The 12846-nt window shown below is 37.7% G+C and overlaps 1 protein-coding gene across 8 annotated transcripts in view; it reads right to left on the bottom strand.

Moving 5' to 3' along the window:
• Nucleotides 1-12846, bottom strand: part of SLC25A21 (solute carrier family 25 member 21) — a 421620-nt gene that overhangs the window by 5806 nt on the left and 402968 nt on the right. For all 8 annotated transcript variants that reach the window (XM_074365611.1, XM_074365612.1, XM_074365614.1 and 5 more), the window contains one exon: nucleotides 177-358. In XM_074365611.1, the coding sequence (XP_074221712.1) occupies nucleotides 177-358 (182 nt within the window). The remainder of the gene's footprint in view (nucleotides 1-176; nucleotides 359-12846) is intronic.

Below are 12846 nucleotides of genomic sequence, written 5' to 3'. Positions count from 1 at the left end.
CCAACATCTCAGTCTTATGTTATCTCACCAAGTGTGTCACCTACCCCTTCAGTCTTCTCAGACACCGCCCTCCCCCTGCCCCCATGCTGGACGGCTTAAGGGCGCTCATCAGAATGGAAGTACAATACAGTTTTAACAAGGTTTTAGTCTTGCACACGTATTGAAGTCAGTGTTACCCTTCTTCCTGATAGACTGTTGCCATTGTTTTAAAACAGGTTCTGTACTTGATCTCTCCAGGAACTGGCTGAGGCCCTTGAATCCTACTTTTGGCAACATCAAAAGGGATGTTAATGACTGAGGCTATTGTGCCCGAGAGAAGACCAATCCCAAATTTCCTCAAAAACTCCAAGGTTGGATCCTAAAAAGAAAAGAAGAGTAAAGTAACAGAAAGGGAAGCGGAAGCCCCTAAGTCGGTTAAACACTATAAAGCAATATGTATTTAAGCAGAGCATTGCACTCCCCGGCACCCTCCTGTTATTCCAGCGGAACACATTAGGATTTCCTAGGCTGGAACTTGTTTTCTTGACAATCCCATTGGCTATGTTTTTACACATGGTCTAAATTGCTGAAGTACACATTTCCTCACACAGGATTTATAAACACAGTTCATAAAGAAAGACTGGTATGGCATATGGGGATGATTTGTATAATTGGGCTTCACAATGTACTTAGTATTACTGTATCAAAACAGGAGAAATCCAAGCACACTATTAGCTAATTGGCCAGAATATTTTACAAATGACAGCAACTTCCACCATGAAGCCTACTAAAATGCTCATTTGTGTGTGGACCCCCAAATGTTAAATTAAATCAAGGCTACTCTCGGTCTGCTGCTATTCCCCTCCAGGTTTTTTGCATTTATTTTCACATGTAGCTGATCCACTGTACTGAGAAGTGCTAGCTTCCTGTTATTAACAAACCAACTTGGGGAGGCTGCAAAACAGCCTGTGACATTCTGTGCATTATAAACAGTAGTAAGTCACTGGACTAATTGGCTAAAGAATTTACAACCCATTGTTCCTGAATCTTATCCTTCCTTTCATGGCAAAGGAAGAAAAGGAGAGAGAGAGAGACAGAGAGACAGAAAGAGAGAGACACACACACACAGACACAGACACAGAGAGACAGTGGGAGGGAGAAAAAGAGAGCGAGAGAGAGGGGGAGAGAGAGAAATATTTCTTCTTTCCTTTTGAATTTAAGTCCTTTACTTTGGTCTGATTTGATTTTCCAGCCCTCCCTGCTCTGCTTTCTGACATCAAAGTATTTAATTAGGGCTTATGTGGGAGTCACTTTCCTTCAGCTGATTTTTGTGCCCAGTAAGTTCACACTGTGCTTTGTTATAATGAACTTGCTGGAAAGTTCTCATTTTGTTTTCAGCCTCAGTTTCTTGCCTTGAAGAGAGGTCATCTGAGAAGCCGCAAGTTGCTGACGGAGACCCCTCATCCTTCCCCTGCCCTCTCTTTTGGTCAGTACTTCAGAAGGATCTCCACAGAGCAACAACACAGAGTAGTGCCGTGATGCTATTTTATCCAGCAAGAGAACTGAGAGGGGAACCGTTCCCTGCTTGATTTAAAAACAGTCAGGTCTGAGCATTGCATGCTTCTCGCTTTGATGGAAGAAGAAAAATTCTGGAAGCTCTGAAATTTTCAACTGAACCAAGAGCCTTTCTCGGGCACAGATACCATCACAGAAACTCCTATGTGGCTAAATATAAAAAGTGAGGGGTTCGGTAATAATTCTTGGATCTGGGCCATACAGGTGCTGGGGAGGTTTAAAGGGATTTAAAAACCAACAGGGTGTTTCAACAGGAAAAACAATGCAGTGATTGCAGTATGAGTGAGGTGTGTTTAAATAATTTCCCCTCCCCCTATTTTTTCCTCTTTTACAAGGAGAGAAAAATGCCTTTATGTTAGCCTTCTCCACTCCGGCACAGAAGCAGAACTGGAGACCGACAGGATGGTGGATTCAGGACCAGCTCTGGTTGTCGGACCCGGCACGAGTCACTATATCACTCAGAGCCCAGGGGGTAGAAGTTTCTAACACCCACCTTATCTTTGTACTGTACGATTTTCCTGAGAAATAAAAACAATAATAGCAGTAAAAGTGCTATGAGTGTTGTACAAGCCTGGGCAGAAAATGGATAATATTCTTATGTAGCCTGTTTTCTAAAGCCTCAAAGCACCCTGTAATGAGACCCTCTCATGGTGTTCCTGTGACCCAGCCAAGGACAAGGGTGAAAATGATGACGTGTCTGCACATGGTCCTTTTGAGAAGTTCAGGAGATCGTGTCAAGCACGCAGCTTCTCCTGATGAACTGGGGAGGGAGAGGTGGCTGACACTTGATGAAGGTCATTATGTCTGGGACACGGCTGGAGACCAATCCTAAGGTCTTCAAGCCATCACAGTGTTCACCAGCACAAGCATTCACTGCACCCGTGTTTTCTACACATTGCCTGGCTCAACAGTAAGGTCCCACAGTAGTTCCCCAAACCAGCTGTGCATCAGAGTCACCTGGGAGCTTTACAAAATACGGATGCCTGGCCCCACCTCAGACCCACCTTAGGTTCCCAGCTCAGAATTCCCTGGGAAAGCACCTGAGCATTGTTTTAAAAGATTGCCAGGACTTCTGATGTTGCCAGGCTGAGGGCCCAGGTCTGAAATCACTTATGTTGATATTCTATGCAGATGGTCAGTTGCCAGCCCTCTGGGCATTCTAGGGAGGAGAAAAGCCTTTTGAGGATGGCCAGGAGGTATCAGTCACCACCCAGAACTCTGAGCTCCTCTCCAGTCTCTTCCTCGGAGCCCAGGGTCTGCTCTCTGCAGCAACCCAGCCTGTGACTGCGTGGGCCAAGGAGAGAGCCCCGTCGGCTCTTCTCTGCCTTCTTTGCTGCATGTCATCAACCACCCTCAGATGAAAGCAGCCCCTCAAATGCCCCAGGCCTTCGTCCCCTCCCACTTCTCTGGCTTTAATTCAGGTTCCCATTACTTTCACCAGGTGTTGCTTTCTTCTTGCCTTCATCTGTTCTTCACAGCAGCACCAGTGTTCTCTTTTTTTATAAAAACAGATCTGCTTCTGGTGTCTCCCTACTCAAAGGCCCTCAACCCTTCCTCACTGCATGGACAGTAAAGCCAAAGCTCCCCATGGGCCCTCAGGTTCTTTCCCACGATATGCTTCCAAATTACCTTTCTAGCCTCAACTTCTACACCTCTACCTCCAACCCACACTATAATCACACTGCTTAAATTACAATCATGCAAATTTGTACCAAACACTCTTCTAACTTTACACTTTTCTTCAAACTGCTCTCCAGCCCAGATGCCATTCTCCATCATTTATACTCACTTAAAGCAGTCCTGCTCTCTAGGGTCCAGCTTAAATCCCAACTTGCCCAAGAGACGTCTATGCATCTCCATTAAACATGATTTCTTCCTCTTCTGCCCTCCTGCAGCACCATCTGAACCGTAGTCACTGCCCATATTATGGTTCGTTTTGTGTTCAGTTCATGTCTGTGTGTCTCTATCTTCCCTGCTGGTGTGTGAGCCGGCCCCACAGAGGACATCTGTCACTCCTCTTTGTGTCACCTACTGTGCAGTGTGCACAGCAAGTGCTAAACAGATGCCTGCTGATTAGCCTATCAATGTGCTTGTCTATTTATTTTTATAGAAACGATGAGAATCAGGCTTTACCCTCAATCACTGTTTTTTTAAGACTCAGTGTCTCCTACCTTGGAAATGAACCCCTATTAGAATGTTATATTTCTGTCTTCCTGCCAGGAGGCATTAACATGGGGACATGACAAGGCACTGGACATTTGCAAAGTGGAGTGTTTCCAGGCAAATGGCCTGAGACTCTCAGGTCACAGAGCCAGGCCTGGGCTTGCTAGACCCCACTGTTCAGTGACTCACAGAGGGAACCGTGATTGCAGCCTGTGACCAGGTTTTAGCAAGAGAAGGCAATGGGCATAGAGGAAGATCTTGAACTATTACTCTTTGGGCTCTTATTTTTACACTTCCTGATCTTTTCCCTAGTAGGGAGAGCTATCCACTTGCCTCAAGAATGAGGATTATTGTAGGGGGACTACAAAGAGAGAGCAAAAGGTAATATTTAGCGTTTCTGGTTTTCAAATTAGGCTCTTCAGTGTATTTTATCAGTTAATCTTTACAATCTTTGATGTAATAGCTGTTACTTTTATTCCTATTTTACAAATGAGTTAACTGAAAGTTTAAGTATAAGAAGGTAATTTTTGTTACACAAGTGAATCCAATACTTTGCCTTAGGGGACAGTTTTTCTACTGATCCTTCTAAGAGTTGGTCAGTGAGCTGCTGGGGGAGGTGTCTGAGAACTTCCTGAAATTATAAGCAATGCTTCTGCTTATGTGTACATGGGGTTTTCTGGAGAAAGTGTCTATAGATTTTATCAGGCTCATAAGAGCTTAGAAACAACTTCATCAAATCATTTCCCCTACCAATAAATTTATAAAGTAAGAAAAGGACAATTCAGTGTTAAAAACATTGGGGCTGAAAACCGGAAGCCCTCATTTTCATGGGCGTTATCAGGCAATCACCTCAGTGAAAAGATTTCTGCAAACATTCCCACTCTGGATTCAGGTTACTCATACCTCAATCATATCTATGAACTCAGTGGTTCTCAAAGTGTGGTCTCTGAACCACTATCATCAGGTGGAAACTTACTAGCAATGAAAATTGGGGTTCTACCCCAGGTCTACTGAACTCAAACTCTGGGGATGGAGCACAATAGTCTGTTTAAACAAGACCTCCAAATTATTCTGATGGATGCTAAAGTCTGAGAACCACTGCTTAACTGAAATTTATGGTTCATCTTTTTGGATCCTTGGGCTGGATAAGTGATGTTCTAAGAGGCTCTGGATGTGCTGGGAAGCACTTTAAAGCCTTCTTTGGTAGAAGCAGGGCTTCATTTCTTTTAGGCTGCAGAATCAAAGGCAACACTGTTAACTCTGTTCATCTTTTCCTACCCTTGCTCAGTCCAAAGCAAGAATGCACATCTGTGAGGCTGTTAGGTCTGAGTGAAACCTGTCACAGTCTGAATAGGTCATTCTGTACTAGCTATCAGTGAATCATTCCAGCATTTCTGTCAATAACCGTAACAACAAATAACAATAAAATTAATAGTAAAAATAAGTAGAAGTAATAAAATAATATACATGTTATTGTATTTGTGTTATTTTTCATAACTTTCATGAAGAGAAATAACGGGACTATTAATAATAGTTACTTATTGCTAGACACAATGTTATATGTATGTCAAATCATATACAAAACATATATATTATATCAGAACCTTATGAATTAGGTACATAACACCATTTTGCAGATAAGGACATAAAACTTAAAGAGTTAAATCAGTTAACCAAGATCACACTGCTTATAAGAGGAGAAGCTTGGATTTGGACTCAGGTTCCTTGGACTCTCAATCATATGCTATTAACCACTATGTTATATTGCTTCTCATTCATTGCATATTCATCTAACAAACATTTCTTGGATGTCTATATATGCCTGGTTCTGCACTGGGTGCTAGAATTGTGTGTGAGGGTAAATGGTCCAGAGAAAGGGTAGGGGTGACTTTATAATCAAGTACCACAGTACAATGTGATGAGTACTGAAATGGGGGTGTAAACAAAGTGCAGGGGTAATAAACATGCAATAAAAAGAGGGAGTTATTTCTGGACTTTCACTATCAAACTCTAATGAGACAGTACCTAACTTCTGCCTCTTAAAAACTTTAGGAAGTCAACAGAAGACATCTCATTGTTACAAGTCACCATGCATTAGCTGAATGGCTAGCCCTCTGGCTTGAGAATCGTATTACCTGGAATGTCATTTTGTTCCTTCCATCAGTTATTTTAAAAACTGGAAAAAGATGATGATAATGATAAGACACTCACTATGTGCCAGCCACTGTGTTGAGCTAAGCACTTTCTACATATTTAAGTCTCTTCACAACATCCCTGAGCAGATGAGGCAACTGAGGCTTACAGACATTGTCTACCTGATAAAGGAATATAATTTTGAATTAGCCAAAAGATGGCCAAGATTCTATTATTTGAAAGTGAAGAAGCCAAAATATTGAGAAGCCCTGAGACTGTCAGGTATCAAATAGCAGAATTAGAGACATAAGCTTGCCTCTCAGTATTGTACTCTAATTCAATATCTGAGGAGATTTCCTCTCAGCCCAGGGAAAGACTTAAGTGATAGAAAATAAAATCCTAGAATCACAAGACTAGAAGTGAACTCATAATGTCATCTAACCTAAGTAGAGACATCAGCAAGGTGGCAGAGTAGGAAGCCTTGGATCCTCCTTGCTCCCAGAAACACAATGATTCAGCAATAATTCAGGGATGAATTCTCTGTGTGAGAAATCTAGAAATTAATTGAAAGTCTCCTACACTCTGGGCGAAATGAAACTAGATTCACAGAAGCTAGTAAGGAGATGCAGCTTACCCTCCCATCTAAGTCCCTACCCTAGTGTATCACCATGCGGTCACGAAGACTCCCTAGCTCAGGGGCTCACAGGGGAGGGAAGAGATTGGTTCACATTTTCATCACCTCAGTTTCTCTGGAGCTGCCCAAAGAACTGGCATGTTTATTGTCAGTTGGAGTTGGAGTTTATTGGAGTTCTGATGGGTCCAGCACAATCTAGCCATCTGGAGGAGAACTGAGATGAAGGTTTGGACTGGTAGACACCACAGCTTTCCCCTTGCTCAGCACAGAGCAAGCGCACAAAAATGATAGCTGCCTACTTCTCCCTAAGGATGGAAAGAGCTGGTACAGGTCCCCAAAATCTCTAGTCAGACTGAATCATGGGGGACTTCTCCTCTGTGAGGCCAGTGCATGTAGATTGCCTTATGTAATGTACAGACACCAACACAGAGAGTCAAAGAAAATGAGGAATCAGACAAAGATGTTCCAAATAAAGGAACAAGCTAAATATTCAGAAAATAAACATAATGAAGCATAAATATATGATTTACCTGATACAGAATTCAAAATAACTGTCATAAAGATGCTCACTAAGGTTAAGGGAACAATGCATGAACAAAATGAATTTTAATGGAGAGAATTTTACTGAAGATAAAGAAAATACAAAAATTAACCAAACAGAAATCATGGAGATGAAGAACACAATAATTGAACTGAAAAGTTCACTAGAAGGATTCAGCAGGAAACTAGATCAAAAAGAAGAAGGGATCAGCAAACTCAAAGACTGAAATCACTCAAATCACTGAAGATAATTCAGTCAGAGGAGCAAAAAAGAAAAAAAGATGGAAAAAGAGTGAAGACAGTCTAAGGGATTATGGGACCATAAAGTAGACCAAAATAAGCATTATGGTAGTCCCAGAAAGAGAACAGAGAGAGAAAGGGCCAGAAAGCTTACACAAAGGAATAATGGCTAATAAACTCCTAGATCTGCAGAAGAAAATGAACATCCAGATCCAAGAAACTCAAAAGACACCATATAAGATGGACTAAAGAAGTCCACAGTGAGCACGTTATATTCAAATTGTCCAAAGATAAAAAGAGGATTTTGAAAGCCTCAAGAGAAAATAGAATTGTTACATACAAGGGAAACCCCAAAAACTATCAGCAAAATTTTCAGCAGAAATCTTATAGGCTGGAAGGGAATGGGATGATATATTTGAAGTGCTGAAAAAAAAAAGTGCTAACCAATAATACTATCCTCAGTAAAACATTCCTTCAGAAATGAAGGGGAGATGAAGACTTCTGAGACAAAAAGCTGAGGGAGTTCATCACCATTGGACCTACCTCACAAGAAACGCTGAAGGGAGTCCCTTGACTTGAAATAAAACATATTGATGTATATTGAAACAGCAGTATGTAGCATGAGAAAATTTTGAATTTATTCGTAAAGGTAAATATTTGCAGACAAATCAGAATACTGTATTACTGCAATGGTGGTGGGTAAAGCACTTTTAAATCTAGGCTAAAAGTTAAAAGACAAAAGTGTTAAAACTAATTGTAAGTAAAAAAAGAGGTTAAAAGATATATAATATGAATAGATATAAACTGTGACATCAAGTGTGGGGGAGGGGTTAAAGTGTACAGTTTTTGTATACAATAGAATTTAAGTTGTTATCAGCTTAAAATAGATTGTTATAAGACATTTTATATAAGCCCTTCACCCCTAAAATACCTATAAAAGTTATTAAAAAAAAATAAAGGAATCAAAGCATATCCATACAAAAAAAATCAACACAATACAAAGGAAGATAGCAAGAGAGGAAAAGACAGAAGAAAGAACTTCAAGCCTAACAAAGGACAATTAACAAAATAGCAATAGCAAAGTATTCCCTAATTAGTTACTTTAAATATAAATTGATAAAATTCCCCGATCAAAAGACATACAGTGGATGAATGGATTAAAAAAAAGATAACAAAAACAAGACCTACTTAAATACTGTCTACAAGAAACTCACTTTAGATTTAATGACATATATAGGCTAAAAGTAAAGTGATGGAAAAAGATTTCATGCAAATGCTAACCCAAAGAGAGTGGAGATGGCTATTATTTATTTCAGACAAAATAGATTTTAAGTCAAAAATTGTCACAAGAGAAAAAGAAGAGTATTATGCAATGATAAAAGGGTTACTCAACCAGGAAAACATAATAATTATAAATATATATGCACTAAAAATCAGAGCACCTACATATATAATGCAAAGATTGATAGAAATGAAGGGAGAAATAGATAGCAAATACAATAATAGTGGGAGACTTTAATATTCTACTTTCAATAATGAATAGAACATCCAGACAGAAAGTCAATAGGAATAAAGAAAATCTGAACAAGACTATAGACCAATGGACCTAAAAGACATATAAAGAACATTCCACCCAAAAGCATCAGATTACATATTCTCAAGCACACATGGGTTTTTCTCCAGGATAGATCACATGGTAGGTCACAAGTCTTAAATTTAAGAAGACTGAAATCATACCAAGTATCTTTTCTAACACAATGAAATTAAACTAGAAATTAATAGCAGAAGGAAATGGAAAAATTTACAAATCTGTGGATATTAAACAATGACATGCATGAACAACCATTGGGTCAAAGAATAAATAAAGAAGAAAATTAGAAAATACCTCAACCTAAATGAAAATGAAAACACAACATATCCAAACTTATGAGATGCAGCAAAAGGAGTAGAAAGAAGTACATTCATGGTGATAAACACCTATACAAAAAAAGAAGAAAGACCGCAAATAACTGAATTTTACAGTTCAAGGAGCTAGAAAAAGCAGAACACACCAAGCCCAAAGCTAGCAGAAGGAAGGAAATATTAAGATTAGAGCAGAAATAAACAAAATAGAGACTGGAAAAACAACAGAAAAAAATCAATGCATCTGAGTTGTTTTTTTTGAAAAGATAAAATTGACAACCCTTTAGTAAGACTAATTAAGAAAAGAAATAGAAGACTTAAATAAATAAAATAAAAAATGAAAGAAGAGACATTATAACTGATGACACAGAACTAAAAATGATCATAACAGACTACTATGAACATTTACATGTCAACACACTGGATAGGTTAGAGGAAACTTATAAATTCCTAGAAACATACAATCTACCAAGACTAAATCATGAAGAAACAGAAAGTCTGAAGCGACCTATAACTAGTATGGAGGTTAAATCAGCAATCAAAAATCTCCTAACAAAGTAAAAACCCAGGACCAGATTTTCACTGGTGAATGCAATTAAACATTTAAAGAAGAATTAGCATCAATGCTTCTTAAATTCTTACAAAAAATCAAAGAGGAGGGAACACTTCCAATTCATTTTTATGAGGCCAACATCACCCTGATACCAAAGCCAGACAAAGACATCACAAGAAAAGAAAATTACAGGCCAAGATTTCTGATGAATACAGATGTAAAATTCCTCCATGAAAAAACCAGCAAATCAAATCCAACAGCATATTAAAAGGATTACACATTATGACAAAGTGAGATTTATCTCTGAGATGCAAAGATGGTTCAACATAACATATGACAATCAATTAATGTGATACAGCACATTAAGAGAAAAAAGGATAAAAATCATGTGATTCTCTCAATAGATGTAGTAAATGCATTTGACAAAATTCAACATTCTTTCATGATAAACACTCTCAACAAACTAGGAACAGAAAGAAAACATCTCAACATAATAAACTCCATATAAGAAAGCCCACAGCTAACAACATAGTCACTGGTGAAAACCTGAAAGCTTTTCCTTTAAGATCAGTAACAAGGCAAGGACACATGCTTTCACCAGTCTTCTATTCAACATAATAATGGGAGTCCTAGTCATAGAAATTATGCAAGAGAAAGAAATAAAAGGCATCAAAATCAGAAGAAATAAAATTGTCCCTGTTACATATGACATAGTCTTGTATGTAGAAAAATCTTAAGACTCCACAACAAAACATTTAGAACTAATAATTAAATTTAATAAAGTTGCAAGATACAAAAATCACTATATGAACATTGCTCATGTTTCTATACACTAACAGTGAATTATCTGAAAAGAAATTTAGGAAAATAATCCCATTTACAATAGCACCAACAAAAATAAAATACTTAAGTAATAAACTTAACTAAGGAGGTAAAAGACTTGTATACTGAAAACTATAAAACATTGGTGATCAAATTTAAAAAGACACAAACAAATGCAAAGATATTCCATGTTCATGTATTGGAAGACTTACTGTTAAAATTTCCATACTACCCAAAGTGATCTACAGAGTCAATGCAATCCCTCTAAAAATCTCAATGGTATTTGTTGTAGAAATAGAAAAAAAAAATTTTACGATTCATATGGAATCACAAAAGACCGTAAGTAGCCAAATCAACCCTGAGAAAGACAAATAAAGCTGGAGGCATCACACTTCCTTATTTCAAAATGTATTACAAAGCTACAGTAATTAAAATAGTATGGTACTGGCATAAAGATAGACTTATAGACCAATGGAACAGACTAGTGAGCCCCAAAATAAATCCAAGCATATTTGGTCAACTAATCTTCAATAAAGGTGCCATAAATACACAATGGTGAAAGGACAATCTTCAACAAATGGTGCTGGGAAAACCAGATATCCATGTGCAAAGGAGGGAAAATGAACCCTCATATTACACCATACATAAAAATCAACTCAATATGGATTAAAGACTTAAAATAAAACCTAAAACCATAAAACTTCTAGAAGAAAACATATGGGAAAAGCTTTATGACTTTGGTCTTTGCAATGATTTCATGGATATGACACCAAAAGCACAGGCAGCAAAAACAACAACAAAAATATGTCAACCTAAAAAATTCTGAACAGCAAACAAAACAAAAGAATAAAAAGGCAACTTATAGAATGGGAGAAAATATTTGTAAACCATGTATCTGATAAGGGGTTCATATATAAAATACATAAGGAACTCTTACAATTCAATACCAAGGAAAGTAATAACCTGATTTTAAAATGAGCAAAATACTTAAACAGACATTTCTCTAAAGAAGGCTTACAAATGGTCAACAAGTATATGAAAAAATGCTCAATGTCACTAATCATCTGGGAAATGTAAATCAAAATCACAGTGAGATATTACTTTTTATCTGTGAGGATGGCTATTATCAAAAAACAAAAGACAACCAGTGTTGGCAAGGATGTGGAGAAGTTGGAACTCTTGCACACTGTTGGTGGGAATACAAAATGGTGTACGCTCTATGGAAAACAGTATGGAGGTTTCTCAAAAATTAAAAATAAAACTATTATATGATCTAGAAGTCCCATTTCTTAGAGTATTTCTCCAATCAACAGTCATAAAGTTTCAGCTAAGCAAGATAAATGAGCTCTCGAGATCTGCTGGACAACATTGTATCTATGGACAAAAATAATGTATTGTACACTTAAAAATTTGTTGAGTGCAGATCTTGTGTTAGGCGTTTTTACCATAACAAGATAAAAACTTTTTAAACATTGATGGAAAAAAAAGAATGTCACCTAGCCTAAGTAAAATATTTAAATGGATTACACCTTAACAATGTAAATGGGTATTAATGCTGATGAAAAATCTATTCTGTTATTAAACATTTCCAACTTATTTCCATAATTTGCTCCAACTGTCATCAACCAGGAAACTTCCTTTTTTCCTAACCCACATTCCTCATGCATATGCCTATTTTACTTCAACTTTTTGCTCTGTTGCCAGGGCCATTGGCTGTCACTATTCTTGATGCAATTCATCATGCTTTAAAAACCATTACTGCAATAACCTCATGCTTAAATACAACAGTTCCTTTTAAAATATTTATTTCTAAGTAGTATGTATTATTTCCCTATCTACAGGTGAGTTTTATTCTTTTCCTCTTAATATTTTCAATTTTTCTCATAAAATATGGGACCTATCACTAAACTAGACTTGACTAGACTAGTCTTAAGTGTTAGTGGCTATTATATACATTGACTTTATTTTGCAATAGCAATACAAAGTCCAATATTCATAGTTTTCAAAAATTATTTAATTTCTCTGCAAACATTTTAAGGATGATGTTAACATTCGATTTCACAAATGAGAAAACTGAGACACAAAGAAAGTATAACTCGCCAAAGAGACATGGCTAACTAGTAAGTATCAGACTGGGAATTAACACCAGGTCTCTTACTAGAACTCTGTTTCCATCACATTGCGATCTTTGCGTGAGTGCAGAGCTAAAGAAGTGTGTTTACCAGCTCTTCTTCAGGAATATCAATAAATTCCCCTGACAGGACATATTGCTTATAGACTCTCCACAGCTTAACAAGAGACACTA

This window comes from Camelus bactrianus, chromosome 6 (assembly GCF_048773025.1).
Source record: "Camelus bactrianus isolate YW-2024 breed Bactrian camel chromosome 6, ASM4877302v1, whole genome shotgun sequence".
NCBI lineage: Eukaryota > Metazoa > Chordata > Mammalia > Artiodactyla > Camelidae > Camelus > Camelus bactrianus.
The sequence above is the reverse complement of the archived record's forward strand: the minus strand, read 5'-3'. Positions and strand labels throughout refer to the sequence as shown.